The 18,187-nt window shown below is 34.9% G+C and overlaps 1 protein-coding gene across 1 annotated transcript in view; it reads right to left on the bottom strand.

The window, feature by feature from the left end:
* The window catches only part of muskelin (muskelin 1), a 34,666-nt gene extending 16,479 nt beyond the window's left edge, over positions 1–18,187 (bottom strand). The window contains exons 1-8 of the mRNA XM_069825532.1: positions 17,946–18,187; positions 17,623–17,692; positions 11,573–11,715; positions 11,225–11,423; positions 6,510–6,702; positions 4,768–5,123; positions 4,470–4,636; positions 2,453–2,639 (exon numbers count right to left, since the gene is read on the bottom strand). Of these exons, the coding sequence (XP_069681633.1) occupies positions 2,453–2,639; positions 4,470–4,636; positions 4,768–5,123; positions 6,510–6,702; positions 11,225–11,423; positions 11,573–11,715; positions 17,623–17,692; positions 17,946–18,070 (1,440 nt within the window). The 5' untranslated portion in view covers positions 18,071–18,187. The remainder of the gene's footprint in view (positions 1–2,452; positions 2,640–4,469; positions 4,637–4,767; positions 5,124–6,509; positions 6,703–11,224; positions 11,424–11,572; positions 11,716–17,622; positions 17,693–17,945) is intronic.

Here is an 18,187-nt window from a genome sequence, read left to right as displayed (position 1 = left end):
TCATTTCTTTCTCTTGCCCAGTTTTCCCATTAAAAATAGAATATGTATATAGATTTTTAGTGTTACTTGAGTCTATGTAAGATCCAAAATTGCTGCCGCATTAACAAATAAGGGCTGGATAGTAGAAGAAGAAATCTCCTGTCTAGCTGAAAATGGGTCGAGACAAGTAGATATTTTAGCATACAATGCTGACACTAAACAGGGCATCATTGTGGACCCAACAATACGTTTTGAAGTAGAATGTCATCAGTCAGCCGAGGTCCACCTTGAGAAGAAGTCGATCTATGAGCCTACAGTCAACTATTTCAAGCTGAAATATGCCTTAATTCACGTTGAGGTATTCGGCTTGCTCACAGGTGCTCGAGGGACTATACCAGCTTTTTTCGAAGAATTTCAACGGCAGTTTGCTCTGCCAACATCTCTGAGGGATGACATTGTGATAATTGTGTTAAAAAAATCCTCCCAAATCCTAATTAATCACATGGTGCCACATTAATAGCAATTGTAATTTTTCACGCCGTTTTCTTTGTTTCCCTTCTTTAAAATTTAATATCTATGTTTACATATGTATAATAATTTTTTTTTTTTGAGGATATACTGAGCACAGTATAGAGAACATACAGTAAAGACACCTAAGCCATTTCGTGGGAACAAATTCTGAGTGCGCATGTCACGAAACCGGGTGTATTATCTGCAACCTCCACCAGATGGATCTCCATCTATGACAGGGCTGGTATAATTTAATATTAACTGAAAACATTCATTACTCATCTTTTAATAATTTTAAAGACATGAGGCAAAGGAATGGCAATAAAACCATAATAATAATTACTTCCGTATGCAATCATCATGAAAATATTCACTAATTGATGCTAACGTTCAAGTCACTGTTTGAGGCTTATGTTGGTAAAATTGATCTAAGTACAACATAATACATCATGGCGTCCGTTGCGGTGAAGTGCAAACATGAACGTCAACAATAGATATAAGTATTTTGACTTCCTAGCGACATAATACTAATGATAGATAATATACATACAAGATTATTCGTATTACTGACCAATAAAATAAATAAATAAATATTTTACTAATATTTTGATAGTGGTTTGATACTAGCGACATAGTTGGATTCATTGAGAACTAGACCTTACTGAGCTTGAATTTAGTACCAACAACATCAAAGGTGCCGACAAGAGTTGTCCCTACTGATTCTTCTTATACTGTGTACTGAGTCCGTAAGGGCTACCCTCAATGGGGGGCAGTTTAATATTATTATTTATAATAATGCAAATTAGTTAAGAAGATAGGATATGATTTAAATAAGTTCCTATATGCCTCACTTTCCTGGTGAAGAAAAAAATTGAATATTCAAAATTCCAAATGTACTTCAGTCTGCTAGTATAAATACATACAGTAAAGCATATAGTAGAAAAACAAGTTATGATTTAAATTACTTCTTGCAGTTATATTGTCAGACTCCAAGGCAGCTATTCTATCAATAGTCTCTAAACACACACCTTCATCTCAAACAGCAGAAATAACTAAAATGCTCTCTCAATTAATATCACTCAATAAAAGAATTGTATTCCAATGGATACCATCCCATTGTGGAATCCTGGGAAACGAGAATGCGGATGCTTTAGCAAAGAAGGGCAGCACCGCTACTTACAGACCTGTTACTAAATCTACATATTACTCTGTGAAAAGATTTATTAAATCTACATACTTAGACTCCAACAAACAAAACTTGATAACACAATCCCATGGGAAAAAATGGAACTCTCTCTATCAAAATCCACAGTTAATTCCCGATTTACCACGAAAATCGTCTGTAGCTGCATTTAGATTGGCAACAGGCCATGATTGTTTGGCCAAACACCTGCATAGAATTGGAATATATCAGTCCCCTAACTGTCCATTGTGCAACTCAAACCAAGAAATGGATTCGGAACACCTCAAAATCTGTGCTTCAGTGGCTAGTCATGATAATATCTTTGAAAAATATTGGAGTGTAAGAGGTCAAATGACTTTATTGTCAAACGCCTGGCATTAGAAAACAACAACAACAACAACTTCTTGCATTCTATAAAGGAAAATAAGAAAAGGTACTTTTTAGCCAACAAAAGCACATAAATTGAAACATTAAAAAATTTCATATAGGCAACTGAAACATCCTGAGAATGAAAGAAATTTGATTCTGATTCATTTGGTTACCAATGATGAGGCAAGAGTCTGTTACTATGAACCAGCAAGTACATTTACAGAAGAGTTTAAAACAGAAACATCCATCTCTGTCAACAGCAAAAAAGTTCAAGATTCAGCCTTCTGCAGAATAGTTGATAATGACAATACTTTGGGATATGGAAGGTCCAATTTCTGTCGAGCAACATTCTGCTAATGTTAATATTCATGACTTACAGGACACCTGTACTGTAACTGTAAACTGACTTACCGGATGGAAGAGCATTGAGTGTCCAACACGGGACCGGATAGTGGGCACTCCAGGGCTACCCGGCCTGCTGCAATCATCACATAGTTTCTTCCATGTGTTGGTGGGGACATGGTATGAGAATAAGCCGGAGAATGTCGGTTCCGAAGACCCCACGAGACCCCCACAGCCTGGCCTGTCATCTGCCATTCTGTAATAGAGAGAAGATCACATTTAGGATCACGTCACTGGTCTTCTCGTTATTTCTGCCACTGGTCACCACATTGGTCATTAGCAGTACAGTTCATAAGATTGTTAGGTACTTATTTGGAATGGCTTAATAATCATAATAATAAATTGTTGAATTTAAGATTGAATAAATTAAGAATATATTGTTCACTAGAATGAGCTACAGAGAATAGGATTGCATTCAGTAAGTATTGCTATCTTACATATGATGCAAGTAACTGCACCATATTAATTTTATAATTACTTTTACTGTGTATTTACAGTTACAGAAGTGTATCAAAACTTGACTACTGAAGTTCAAAGAAAAAAAAAAAAAGGCAATGGCCGAAATCAGGATGGAAAAACTATTTATTTTCAATCAGAAGCAGAGGAAGCCAGCAGAAACCAAAGTAACTAAGGCACACTCACTCAATAGCAGCTTGGCTGGTTGAGCTCTTGATTGGTATTGGTTTAAATGATACCCATTAACTCGACTCATCAGTTGGAGGCAAGAATACGGCACTCACAAAGCCGCCATCTTCAAATGTTTTCAACCAGGACACAAACTTTATGTCTAATGTTTACTACACGCAACTCTGAATGCAGTCTCCTATTATTATTACGAAAACACCTAGCGAGAGTTCCCCCAACCACTCATCTCCGCCCCATGTTCATCACATTTGTGATTAAGTAATAAAATACACATTTTATGCCTGTTCATAGAAATTAAAAGATTTATTATACAATGTCAAGAGTAAGGAAAAAAAAATAGTTACATTCAACAGAAAATCTTTTTAATATTTGTCTTCACCACAGATACTATTTCAAAAAACATTCAGGAGTCCTATGTCAGTAATAATCTCACACATTATAATGCCCTAGTTTAAATATATTTTCAGTAGGCCTATCATTTTCTTGTATATTCCAACTGGAACTCAAGAATTTTTCAAATCGATCAAGACCTTAATATTGAAACTGTAGGACTGAAACAAAAAGTTGACACATTTTTCAATAATCTTTCATTCAAGATTTAATTTCACAGCCTTATAGTTTATATGCGGGCAGCCAGGTAGCAGTTGCTAGAATAACAGGCTATGAACTGAATGTTCTGGGTTCAATCCCAGAGGGTTGTGGCATTTTTCTAGTTGCCAAACTTCCACAATGGTCCAGGGGTCTACTCAGCCTCATGTGAAATTGAGTACTAGGTTAGGCATTTCCCAGGGTAAAAAAAGCAGTCTGAGCATGATGCCAACTATACATCTCAATTCTAGTGTCAATGTCATGAAAGCATGTATCTCTATCTCCATGCCCTTCATGTGCATTTATTTTGTTTAAAGGAAAATCCCCTCCTCACCTATGGTTAGTATGAGCAGCTAATTTCTTGTATTTGTATATCTATTATGAAGAACTGACAATGTGTACAGTTTGAGTGGGATTTGGCGTAATTACATTTCAGAGCTGAGGAGACTTATAAGAAGCAATCTGTTACCATCTACGAGATGACAGGCAAAAATTATGATAAGCGGAATTAAATTCTGACATTGGCGAAAATAGACACTATGCATAAAGCCCTCTTGTTTATCATTGCAGTTTTTTCATGTACCATACATGTACGACAAAGGTTCCCTCGAATGTACTTTTGTTCTGAAACAAGCATTGCTACTAAGTTTTATCGTCCTTGAAAATCGGCCACTCTTGGCCAGATTTGAAACCAAGAAATTCAGATCTAAAGCCAAGCACAGCAATCATTCAATCATGACAAAGAATTATGGAAGTATAGAAAAATTTTGCTGCCTTCGCTATAGTGTCTTACCCTGCAGGTGGTGTGAGCACACGACCCCCAAATACATAGATTGTACGCTTCTCCACATCCATGGACATCTGATGGTCAAATATGAGCTGAGGTCCACCCATTACCCCTGTGTCCTCCGTGATCAGCGTCCATCTGTTATTCTCTATGTCATACACGTAGAAATCGCTCTGCAACAAACATATCACATACATGCTGGTTAAATCCAGTTCTCATCATCCCTTTTGTTTCAATTACCTAGAAGTGGTACGACTTTTTTTACATATTAACTATGAAAAAATTAAAATATAACCATATTTACCTTTAGGTTCTCTGGGGACCTATACTGTGTGTCGAGGTACCTGCCAAGTGTGAAGATCTGCCTACGTTCAGGATCAAGACACACTTTGTGACAAGAACGCGCACTGGGGCCACCTTCAGCCTCTGTGTCCTTAGTGATGAGTGTCCATTTGTGGGATGGCACATGATATGCCCACAGATCGCTCAAATCCTGGTTGCCATCCCAGCCTCCAAACAGGTAGATGGTCTCTGTGTAGGGGTCCATGCACATCTGGTGTCCTCCCCGCATGCCTGGCTGTAGCTCTGAGTCCACCGGGTGGATGGGACGCCACGCTGGCCTGTATTCCTGTTGCCCGATGTACTGGCTGAACAATCCACCTGCAGCAACCACCTTACTTGTAAAAATGTCAATCTAATCAATTTTACTTAGTACTCCATAGTACTTACATGGAGAGAGTACAATAATTTGATGTCAAGACAATGATACATACTTACTTACTGGCTTTTAAGGACCCGGAGGTTCATTGCCGCCCTCACATAAGCCCACCATTGGTCCCTATCCTGAGCAAGATTAATCCAGTCTCTATCATCATATCCCACCTCCCTCAAATCCATTTTAACATTATCTTCCCATCTACGTCTCTGCCTCCCCAAAGGTCTTTTTCCCTCCAACCTCCCAACTACACTCTATATGCATTTGTAGAGTCGCCTATACATGCTACATGCCCTGCCTATCTCAAACATCTGGGTTTAATGTTCTAATTATGACAGGTGAATACAAAGTGTGCAGTTCTGTGTTGTGTAACTTTCTCCATTCTTTTGTAACTTCAACCCTCTTAGCCCCAAATATTTTCCTAAGAACCTTATTCTCAAACACCCTTAATCTCTGTTCCTCTCTCAAAGTAAGAGTCCAAGTTTCACAACCATACAGAACAACCGGTAATATAACTGTTTTATAAATTCTAACTTTCAGATTTTTTGACAGCAGACTAGATGACAAAAGCTTCTCAACCGAATAATAACAGGCATTTCCCATATTTATTCTGCGTTTAATTTCCTCCCGAGTGTCATTTATATTTGTTACTGTTGTTCCAAGATATTTGAATTTTTCCATCTCTTTGAAAGATAAATCTCCAATTTTTATAGTTCCATTTTGTACAATATTCTGGTCACTAGACATAATCATATACTTAGTCTTTTCGGGACATACTTTCTCATTACATAACTTAAATATTTTGCACTTACAACATAAGATATACACTATGGGTCAAAAGTTTTCGATCAGCTATGAAAACAACTATATAATTTATTTCAATGTACAAACATATCGGAAAAACTAAATAGACCAACAAAATAAATATTTTCTCCCTCTAGCATTATGATATGATAGAATATTCAAAATGAAATCCCTGTTTTAACCACAAATCCATAGTTGTGATAGGTGATTGAAAACTTTTGACCAGTAGTGTAAAATAAATAAAAAATTATTCAAACTATTTTACTAACACACTATGTGAAATAGGTCCCTGCTCACACTATTTACTAACACACTATTTTACTAACTCCCCAGAGCAAACTATCATGCACTCAGTGAATGGTTAGCCAACATAGACAGATTTCTCTAAGAAAGTGCAATGTCACGAATACTCAGGTTTATCTTTCATGTACAGACTCAGAAACAAAATTTGGGCCACATGAATTTTGTTTCAGGGTCTGTACAAACTGAACAAATATCTATAATCTGGACTGCACTAGCATACATACTGGTGACCGAGTTCTCCATGAAGCTCTCAGTGCCTTCGTAGTCACCATGAGTCACTAGGATGTCATGCAGCTTGCTCAGCACAGGATCCTCCAGTTGTACCTGTGTGTGTCTCTGCAAGGACTCGAACGCCTCCTGGTAGTTGTGCTGCCGGAAGTGCTTCAGACATAACCGCACTACCTCCCGTTCCCGGTACTGAAATGACCACACAATAAGGTTTACAGCACTTTAGTTTAATGTAATTATGGTTATGTTAGTCAGTTCCGGCCAGCAATGCACAGCATCGACCATCACCCTCTTCGACAAGTCCAAACTCTCCAATAAAACAAAGTGAGTAAGTGTGTTAAGTATACACTGAAGTGAAATTTTGTTAATTCTGTTGAAAAAATTCGATTTTTCGCTTTTAAAAAATTGTATATGAATCAAAGCCCTCCACCATTTTCATGCAGATAGGCCCCTTTAATCAGTTGATTTGGCCGCCATTTGTAAAAGAAAGACTGCATGCTCTGGATGGTCCTTTAAACTTTTAAACTCAATTTTCTCATTTGCACTTTTCTTGCATATTACTTCACTAAAAATGCTACTCCTTCTCCAAATTTTATATTATGTGCATGATTTCTTTTGTTTTATTAATTAGTTCATACTGTTAAAGCAGAAATCAGACATAAAACGAGCCAATGCTATACCACTTGTATTTAATTCATACTGTTACTAAATATGTAACAATGCATTTCTCGTTCTCAGGATTTTTCTTAAACCTCAAGATTTTTGGAGGAATTTTTTTTTCCTACTAGAAATCACAATTTTTATCCATTTTATGGGATTTTTATCGTTGCCAAACTTTCAGAACGGCCCAAAGGTTCACTCAGCCTATATACCGGGTCTTTCCCGGGGGTAAAAGGCGGTCAGAGCGTGGTGTCGACCACACCACCTCATTCTAGTGCCGAGGTCATGGAAAGCATGGGCCTCTACCTCCAGGCCCCCCAAGTGCCTTCATGGCATGTGACAGGGATACCTTTGCCCTTACCTTTTTTTATATTTGATTATATCAAATAAATTTGTTTTAGCTCTTGAAGAACAGTCCGAAAAAAATAAACAGCAAGTTATGTAACATGGAGTTTGAAAGGTAAGTGGAGCAAATTTCGGACAAAAATTTTGAAATTTGTAGAAATAGTGATTTTTCAAAATACAATTTAAATTTACAAAAATTTTAATAATTCATATAGTTTTAGACCAAATAAGATCAAACTTTGTACAGAGCCTATTTACATGCAGCATGATATATGTATAAATTTTCAAAAATGTAGCTCAAATGGTTAAGAAAATTAAAATTTCACCTCAGTGTATCCTTAAGAATAAAACAAGATGGCAATGTGGAACAACATAACTTCACAGAACAATAAAACAATGTGATTGTTGTGTTAAAAACTGAGGCATCCCCTGGAACAAAAACTTAACTAAGGTAAAAAAAAAACAGTCTTTGACTGTGATCCAGTCATTGACATGTAAACTTTATGAAATATTAAGAGAAATAATTTTATTTTCTCCCCTGTGAATATGGGTAAATTCAGTTCAATTCAGGTGGCGGTAATGGTGAACAGTTCAACTTTCACTTGGTTTGGCGGAAACATTTAGCCCAGCAGTTCAGAAGAATGGACTGAGAGTGGAAATAGCTTAGATGATACTGAATAGTAGAAGAGTCCGAGGAAGAAACATGTGACATTATAACCTGCAAAAAACCTAATGTTGGGGATTATGTTTTGATCAAGTTTTGTGGTAGTAAACGAAATTCTACCATGTATCGATATGCATGTGTGGTGCAGCAGATATATCCCAATGACAATGAATTGGAAATAATGTCAATGAAATGTACCAGCGATGACAAAAGAATCTTTAAGATGAGGAAGGTGTGTTTGTAGTAAAAACGACATCAGTCATTGGAAAACTATCTTCATTAATTCTCCTGCACACTGGAGCAAGATTAAAATATGAATTTTCTAAGCCTGTAAACATTTTCGAAAAAGTATAAACACAAGTTTTTTATATTATAATAATAATAATAATAATAATAATAATAATAATAATAATAATAATGATTTATTTAACCTGGCAGAGTTAAGGCCATACGGCCTTCTCTAACACTCAACCAGGAGTAAAAACTGCATTATAGAAACACTACAAATTTACAAAGTACACACAAAACTGAATAAGATAATAATAATAAAATGTAAACAACAAGTAAGAAGAAATCAGACATAATATATAACATACAGAAAGAAAGAAAAAAGCATAATAAAATGTGAATAGCAGGTCAAAAATAAATGAGGCCTACAAAGTATAAAAAAATAAGATAATTATTGATAATAATAATAATAATAATAATAATAATAATAATAATAAATAAGAATAGTAATGATAATAATAATAATAAATAAAATAATAATAACAGGCCTAATAGTAATAATAATACTAATAGTAGTAATACAATAGTGCAGTACAAAGCATACAATGAATACAATATTTTTAAGTATACACAGTAAGGAAAATTATGTTTATATATAGCTCAACTTATCACATTAGAGATATACCATTATCGGAAAATATGAAAACAAAAATATAAAATAAGTTAAATATCACTAGAACATAAAAAAAATGTGAATACGTGGAAACATGCAATACAACACTTGTCATAATAGTAAGTTAGTTTGGCAACTCGTCATAAGATAATTTTCTAACTTGGATTTGAAAGATTTCAATGTTCGGCAGCCCTTGACTTCAGGCGGCAGAGAGTTCCAGTGACGAGAGGTAGCAACAGTGGAAGATGAGGAATACAGAGATGCTGTGTGAAGTGGAATTTCTAGCATGTTATCGCGTTGTGATCGAGTATTAATATTATGATAGCGAGAGAGAGTATGAAAACGAGCGAATAAATAATAGGGGGATGAAGTGTGCATAATTCGATATAGGAGAGAAAGTGAATGCAGATTTCTCCTCTCATGTAACCTAAGCCATGATAACTTCTCGAAAGAAGGTGAGATATGATCATAGTATCGAACATTACAAATGAAGCGGACGCACGCGTTATGAACACGCTGTAGTTTCTGGGCGGAATCAATCCTGAGATCACTGAACAAAACGTCGCAATAAGCGAAGTGAGGTAGAATGAGTGTCTGTACCAGCGTCTGTTTTAATTTAGATGGATAATGATACAATCTTTTTAGTGAATGGAGAATAGAGAATGCCTTCTTACATGTATATTTAATATGCATATCCCAACTAAGATTAGATTCGAAATGCACTCCGAGATTTTTTACGGTAGAGCTAAACGGGATGATTGTTTTATCCAGTTTCACAGGTGGAATATTCAGGTCGTTGACTTCAGGAATTAATCTACGGTTCGCGAACAGAATAGCCTGTGATTTACATGCGTTTAGGTTAAGCCCAAATTGTTGAGACCAGGAAGAGATGGAATCAAGATCTTCATTAAGACTATTAATGCTATCATTTAGTGCATCAGGACGCGCTGATGAAATATACAATTGAACGTCGTCTGCATATATTTGATATCTGCAGTGCTTAAATGATTTAGAAATTCCATTTATATAAATAGAGAAGAGCAAGGGGCCTAATACTGATCCCTGAGGAACTCCTGTATCTACAGTATGCCAGGATGAGAAACGATTATTAGATATGACACGCTGCTGGCGGCCAGTAAGGTAGGAGTACATCCAGGTGTAGCGTTTGTAGTTTAGTCAATAGTAGATCGAAGTCAACAGAATCAAAGGCTTTGCTATAGTCCAATAAAACTAGTACAGTAGCCTGTCGTTTATCCATGGCTGCGCGTATGTCTTCAGTGTAAGGTAACCATGTCTAATGTCAGCCAGTCCTCAGTAATCAACCTCTTCATATTTTTATGTTCATATGGCTATAAAAAGAAATAACGTATGTGGAAGAATTTATATTTCGTGTTAAGTTAATGAGTATCATAATTGTTTACTGTTGACTTTTCATACTGGCTGTTTACTGGCGCATCTCCCTACGTTTAATCTTCAATTTGTACCCTGAATGAATGTTAAGTCAATCACCAACAGAGATTATAATGTACAAAATTAAGTGTTAAACAATTCTGTTAATTAATTTTATCATTACATCATCTTCTAAGTTTAATAAATTATAAAATGATTTAACATAAATGTCATGATAATATCTTTGAAAAATATTGGAGTGCAAGAGGTCAAATGACTTTATTGTCAAACGCCTGGCATTAGAAAACAACAACAACATAAATGTCAATGATTGATACATGCTAAAATATTGAGTGTCAATAACTGATACAATAAACATGGGTTAAAAAAATTATTGCTTCATTAATATAGAGTATTAATAATTCAACGGTACTCATAAAACCTGTAACAATTAGCGTGTAATGATATTGTTTAGTTTAATTATTTCTTTTTATAACTGCACACAAAATAAAGAAATTTTATCACTAACATATTAAAGATTGATGTTTTTACCTTATAAAATCTTGAATTTGAGATACAGAACATCAAACGCTTTAGATCTGGTATAAGGAATTGCACAGAATGACATTCAAATTTTTCTAGAGGGCGCTGTGTGTGTTGAAATTTGTTGGAGGGAAATAAACATTTTGTAAGGAGGAGGATGTGTTATTAAGGATTCAATATGTGGTGAACATTAAAACAATGTGACTCACTGTATTGAACCAGTCCATGCATGGCTTCACTACTTCCCAATCATCGATGCCTGTCAGCTCCACAAACCAGATGCTGAAGTTAAAGCTGGGGCCCCATGACTGTAGCGGCATTATCTTGATGTAGCGGCATGGGAAGGGACGGTCACCCACTGTGTGCCGTAACTGGAACGTTTCTGCCGTGCTGTCATTTTTCAGACCACTGTAAAACAGATAAGTATTTTCACAGTTTCTATTGTTATCTACTGCGTCTGTTAATGGCCAGTATTATAATATGTGCTTCAATTCGAAACAGAATTCTTCACACCGCCAGGTTACAAACAAAACGACTGAGTTTTGAGTTGTACTCACTTTTCGAGCAACTCGATCATGTTGTCATCCTGGAGACCTCCGAACACTTTGAACTTCTTGAGGTTGCAAACGTGAGTCTTCTCATACTTGCCGAATGTGATGGACTCCACAATGGAATGCTTCTGGAGCTTCAAGGTGAGGTACTGCAAAAACGAAAGACGAGAATAATGAAACTAAACGGTCCTAACACAAGAACCTAATCAACAAAAGTATATGTCTCAAGTAATACATACGTATATATATATATATATATATATATATATATGTGTGTGTGTGTGTGTGTGTGTGTGTATATATATATTATCACGAAGGTGACACATACTTTCTCACTATACATTTTATGTGCTTCATAATAATTCAGTTTAACATTTTATGCATGATATTACTGATATTTTTCATCAGTTATCATCTCTCCTCCATTTTATTAATTTATATCAATAATAATAATAATAATAATAATAATAATAATAATAATAATAATGTTTTCATCATATCTCTTTCACATTTTCTTCACTACATTAGTTTCTTTTTCTTCACTTATTTCTTCATCTTCAGTTTCACCTTTTTTATCATTAAAGTTGTTATCAACACAGCTGCAGCAACCCCATTAACATACTACTAAGAATTGGAGTTGTTCTAGATTCATGTAGTCTTTTTCTCAGATGTCTTATATCGCTCTCGACTCTTATAAGTCAGGAGACAAGACCTGGCATGTGAGTTGTGCGATTGGGGAAAGAATGAGCTATGAGAAGGAGAGTTTGTTTCACGATTGTTAATGAATTTACCAATACGGAAGTTCATCTCAGACTAAAACCTATCTTCCCCTTTCATAACTATTGGTGTAGCCATAGCACATGATAAGGTCACTGGACAGATCTTGCCTCCTCTACTGTATCTTTTAATTGTATTGGAAAACCATTCAGAAACCCTACTCCATCTATTCTCAAAATATGTCTAATATTCTCCCAACATTTTTTTTTTTTTTTTTGTAATTATGTTGTTGTTGTTGTCTAGTGCCTTGCATTTGGCAATGAAGCCATTAGCAGTCGTGCTTTCCAATACTTTTGAACTGTAGTTTCTTCTGATCTTAATGCTTCACAGGTCTTCAAGTGGTCTTCATTCATTTCTGCTGGATCTTTTTTGTAATTATTTATAATTTGAATTAAGACAGTGATCTACAATTTTCGCCTTACACTTTCATCACAGTATCAGCTAAACAAAGTACAACATTTTACTGATCTACAGTATCTATGTACATAATCTGTAAACAACATAAGAGAATAATTTTAAATTTATCAAAATTATTTCCTGTACAGCTTGCAAAGATTCTTAACGAAGAAATCAAGAGAGAAAAGAAGTTACGGGTGAGAAAATGACTGGCAAGAAGATGTACATGTGACTGCTCAGCATTTCTTTTGAAACAACTGCATGCAGAAGACTGAAAACAGGGCTTGTTCGAGAATGTCTCCTGAATGTTTTGACACTTTACATGAATAGCCAATGATATGAAGAGATTAGATACAATAATGAGACACTCCATATCTTACAGTATTAAACTGGAAGTATTTGTAGTTACAGAAATCTCCAAAACTTTTTTGCACTTCAAAAACTTCAATATCTAAATTAATTCCTGCAATGTGTGATATTATTTACCTACCTTAAACAGGGAAATCACACAAACGTAAGAAATAAGTTTTCATTAGTTTATTATATTAATTTAATTATAGATGAAATTATATTGAAATACAAAAACAGTTTAATTAATCTTAGTCCTAGAGCATGCTATGAATAAAAAAAAAATTAAATATTAAATGCCATTGCTAATAAGGCAAATGTAAAGTTATATATTCAAAATCGCAAAATATGTGTAAACATAAGAGTGCTTAATTTTAATGCGGTCGCTAATGATGCAGCAGGCAAGTACAGGTTAACATGAGACAGTGAAAGAAAAGTTACTTGCTAGAGGTGATGGGGGGGGGGGGGAAGCAAGCTGCCTGAGAAACAGAACTAATTTCTAGTCATTTGTCTTGTCTCAAAATTTGGGCAAGTTAGGCCTATATTACACTATCAAGTTTCTGCATCACAGAATATGATAACATTTTTGATCAAATATATACGACCAAATATAAGATTTTGGGTATATTACATTATGTCAAAACTTTTATCACATCTTTCATCCCAGTTGTAATAATGGATCCACAACAGTTCTATGCATGTTGTAACTGTAAGTGCAGTAATGGTTATTGCATTAATACTAAAGAAGAAATCAAAGAAAAAACATTTGGGTTAGAGATTGGGCAGGAAGAAAAGATACAAAAGGAATCCATCAAACTCTATTGAGAGAAATTCAGTGTGAAGATGTGAAATCCTATACTAAGTATTTAAGAAAGGATGATGAAATATTTCATGTGACTCATAATGTTTTAAAAGTTCTGTGGTTTTCACAGACCATGTATACTTAATGTCCGCCATTTTCTTTCTTCTTAGTCACAGATTTTATCAAAGGTATGATGATGACCATATTTTTATCACAGAACTGTATCACAGCTAGCTGTGGTCAAAGATGCTATATTATTATACTGCAAAATAATTTACCATACTACCACAGTATAGTATATACAGTTACGAAGCTTGAGTTATGAGGGTGCTAGGAATAATAGACTGTGCCGGTACTAAGTTATTTCGAATTGTCTGTAATAAGGCAATATTAGCGATCCTAGTGGTTAGCAACTATCTATGGATGTATATTTGCTATGTACTGAGCTTCGTGACTGTATATACTAGACTGTAATACTACCTACATATTTTATAAAAATTCTGTGGCACATAAATTTGATAGTTTAGTTTAATGTCCACATGAAGCAAGACACTTGTTCACTTGCCTTGCCTCTCTACTTGCCCCATTAAACCAGCAGCTGGATTAACAGAAGTAAAAACATGCAATTTCGTGAATAAAACCAATTACAACATAATAACATAATAAAGTACAATGCCCATGTTGATGATAACACAAGTTACAATTTTTTTTTCGATTAAAAACTATTTCTTTTGTGCTTTTCAAATACCTCTCTTCTAGGCAGATTTCTCGCCACCCTCATGATTTAGTTTCTTCGGTCTCGAGTTCAGCACTGCTGTCATACAAAATGTTCTTCTGTGGGTTAATAGTGTAGATGGCACTATGTTATTCATTGCAGTAGCAAAATTGAAAATCATCGACCTGAATTTACATAACTTTAGATTTTGCAGTATTTTTTCCTATCATAGAAATACTGATTACAGTATGCGAAAAAACTTAAGTCTCACTTCATAGAAGTACAAAAATTTGTTTTAGAATGTTTTGTACAAAATTTTATTTCTTCAGAATGCCTCTCCAAGTTAAACAATACATGGTTTAACGGGGCCTGGCTTAATGGGGTCTCACTGTATTCTGTTTCACACTTCATGGTGTAGCCTTGCAGCCAGTCTCACCTTTATGCCAGTCATTTTTTCCTAGAATGTTGTTGTTTTCTAATGCCAGACGTTTGACAATAAAGTCATTTGAGCTCTTGCACTCCAATATTTTTCAAAGATATTATCATGACCAGCCAATGAAGCACAGACTTTTCCTAGAATGTCATTTTATCTTTCGGCTAGTTTGCATTTCAGAATTTGTTTTACAATCCTTTCGACTTCTTTACTGTCCATTATCCATTTCAAATATATTTTCCACAAAATTACATCATTCATAAGCCACCACTCAACCGATTCAATGTCCGCCTCTAGAATGACATCATTTGGAAGGGAAGCATATCCATAGACAAATACATATCACTTATGCATTTGTTGACATCAGATTTCACTTTTGAGTTGGATGAATTAACTTACAGAGATGAAGTTTCAAATCTAGAAGCCGATTTTTGTAATGTCACAATAAGAACACAATAAGGAAGTAAATAGGCCTAAATATTGCCACCAAAATGGCAGATTGTTCCACCCAAGTTTATGAAGTGAATAAAAAAAACAGCCACTTTCAGCAACATAAAATTTTATCAAATGAATTGCCTCAGCCTGTACAAGTCTCTCTAAAAAGACTCATCGCTTGTAGCCTGTGCTGAACTCAGGGTGATTCATTTGCTATCACATGAGGGCAGGAGGAAGGACGGTTGGGTAGTTGGCCAGTTACATCAGCTTATATTCAGTTGTATTCATACTGTCGTAATGTGAATAGGTACAGTTTATAGCAAATAGTATTTCTTGTGAAGAAGTATTACTCTTCTATATAAAAGTGTCATTGTTTGTTCAAAGTGAGTGCTCAGATGAAAACGTTCCTAGTAAAATCACAATCCATAGAATGATGGGAAAGTTTGAAAAGACCGGCTCCGTTCTGAATAGGTCTCGCATTCTCAGTGAAGAGAAATTAGACGAAATAGGTGCCAAGGAACAATATCCGCGAAAATCTTTAAACTGCCTAGCTCAGGGAACCAGAGTAATCCATATTGCCAGCAGTGAGAGCAACCACAACCCAAAAACTTCACTTAGACCCATACATTAATAAATAAGTCTTCTTCGAGGTGTGAACGGAAATTTGTATCGTAGATTTCAATAATTGAATCGGTTGTTTGAAAAACTACAGATGTCCATAGCTAAAGTGAAGGACATGTGTAATTTCTCAAACAATTGATTCAATTGTACATCACACATGATGGAGAGTATTTCCAGCATATTGTGAATGGAAACAAGTTAATAAATAAATAAGGTCTGTTTTGTTTCTTGCTGTGGTTAGCCTAAAGGACTCATTTAACAATTCGGCCAGGGTAGCACATATTCGTTAGTCGCTGCACAACCTCAGAGACTGTATTCTTCACATTTATTTCTATAAGTTAAATAAAGTTGATTCGTTTACAGTTAAGTATTTTTTAATTGCTCTAGTACCTTCTGACTTGGGTAGTGAGTAAAATGCCAAGAGATGAGATCTAGAAATACAGTGCACATTTTCTGCTCTTAAATATTCATATGCATCAAATAAATAGTGAGGAGATATATGGGATGCTTGATAAGCTAGAATCACAAAGTAGGTATCTCTGCTAAATGTGTAAATGTTGCATTTGTACATTTAGTAATGAAAATGCAATAAATACATATATGCATAAGTGTGCATCTCCTTTCTTCCTCTTAAACGGTTACCTACTATATACATTTATGTATACCAAGTGATTCACGTTGGCTTTTAAGTCCTAAAACTCTTTTCTGAAGCAGTTTTCTGTCGATAGTTGTCATTGGTATAAAACAAATACTTTTGGGGATTTACACTCTATTATTCAGCGGTATTCTCATATAAGACGAAATCGAGATTGAAATCGTCAGGGCAGATTTGAAATAAATAACCATTTTAGGCCTAGGCCTACACTATTTTTAATTGAGAGTTTAATACAAAACTGTTTGTTTCGAGTGAATATATTTCTTATGCATATTTATTGCATGAATTTGCTACGCATGAATATGACAAATCTGTCCAATGCTTTGGAAGGAAGAGCTACATATCGTGAAAAACGCAGGACGATAAAATGCCGAAATTTGAGAGTGATTAAAATGTGTAGGCTAATTACGTTAGAATCTTATATTTATTTTTTTTTATAATACAGAATTTTCTTTACACTACACATACGAAAGCAAAATTGCAAACAATTTTAAAGATTTTACACCGTCTTTACCATAATTCTTAAAAATTAATAAGTGTAATACATATCAAGCTTCCTCAACATAATTATGACAGGAAAACTATATTTACATTGGAAAACTTGAAGCAATAACACTTTCTTTTACTATAATTGAGGTTAAGTTTTGATATCTGATATAGTACAAGTCGGCAATTTAAAAATTCCTTCAGTTCAGCTTTAAATAAGTGCCAAGTTTTGATGGAAAAAGTACAAACATCTAAATACTTTATGGGTGGGACACTCTATAACATAAAATGTGACAAATCTTCCCTGTAGAATCTTGAACTCAAAATAAACATGTGTCTTATATTTCGTACCAGGTATTCATTTATTCAAAGACATTCAATACCAAACCTGTGGCGGGTTGTTTGTGTCAGAAGACCATCGTGATGACTGATCATTTGACTTGTCTTCCTGGATGTTCCTGAAAATGTTATAATGACAGTTCTATAATCTTATGTCAATGCAATTTATGTTATGATTCATTCTAAATATGTTTAACGAAAAATTCTGAATCATAATATATGTATAAATTAAATTATATCAATAAAAATTCAAATTCGGAGGCCTTGCAGGTTAAACAAAGCTCTCTTTTTTATAATATATACTGACATAATTTACTTTATCATTGTCTTAACAGATAATGAGCAATCGTGAAATTCTGTATGCTAACTTACTCAGGTACATATGTGGACGAAAAGCTGGAACATTTGTGAATAGTGTATTCCAGCTTCTTTACAACATCTTGTTTGAAGGCCGCCATGTTTTGAGAATTGACGGTCGCTCGTAGGGTTTGTTCCATATGTTGGTAGTGGATAGTCTGAGCCCGGACTATAGATAGATCAGGTCCGAGAATCTACATGTTGGAATAGATAGGAAGTATCGGTTCCATCACCCAAGGTCGCCATATTTAGGCTGA

Source organism: Periplaneta americana, chromosome 5 (assembly GCF_040183065.1).
Source record: "Periplaneta americana isolate PAMFEO1 chromosome 5, P.americana_PAMFEO1_priV1, whole genome shotgun sequence".
In the NCBI taxonomy this organism is placed as follows: Eukaryota; Metazoa; Arthropoda; class Insecta; order Blattodea; family Blattidae; genus Periplaneta; species Periplaneta americana.
Note: the sequence above shows the minus strand (reverse complement) of the source record. Positions and strands in the feature narration are given on the sequence as shown.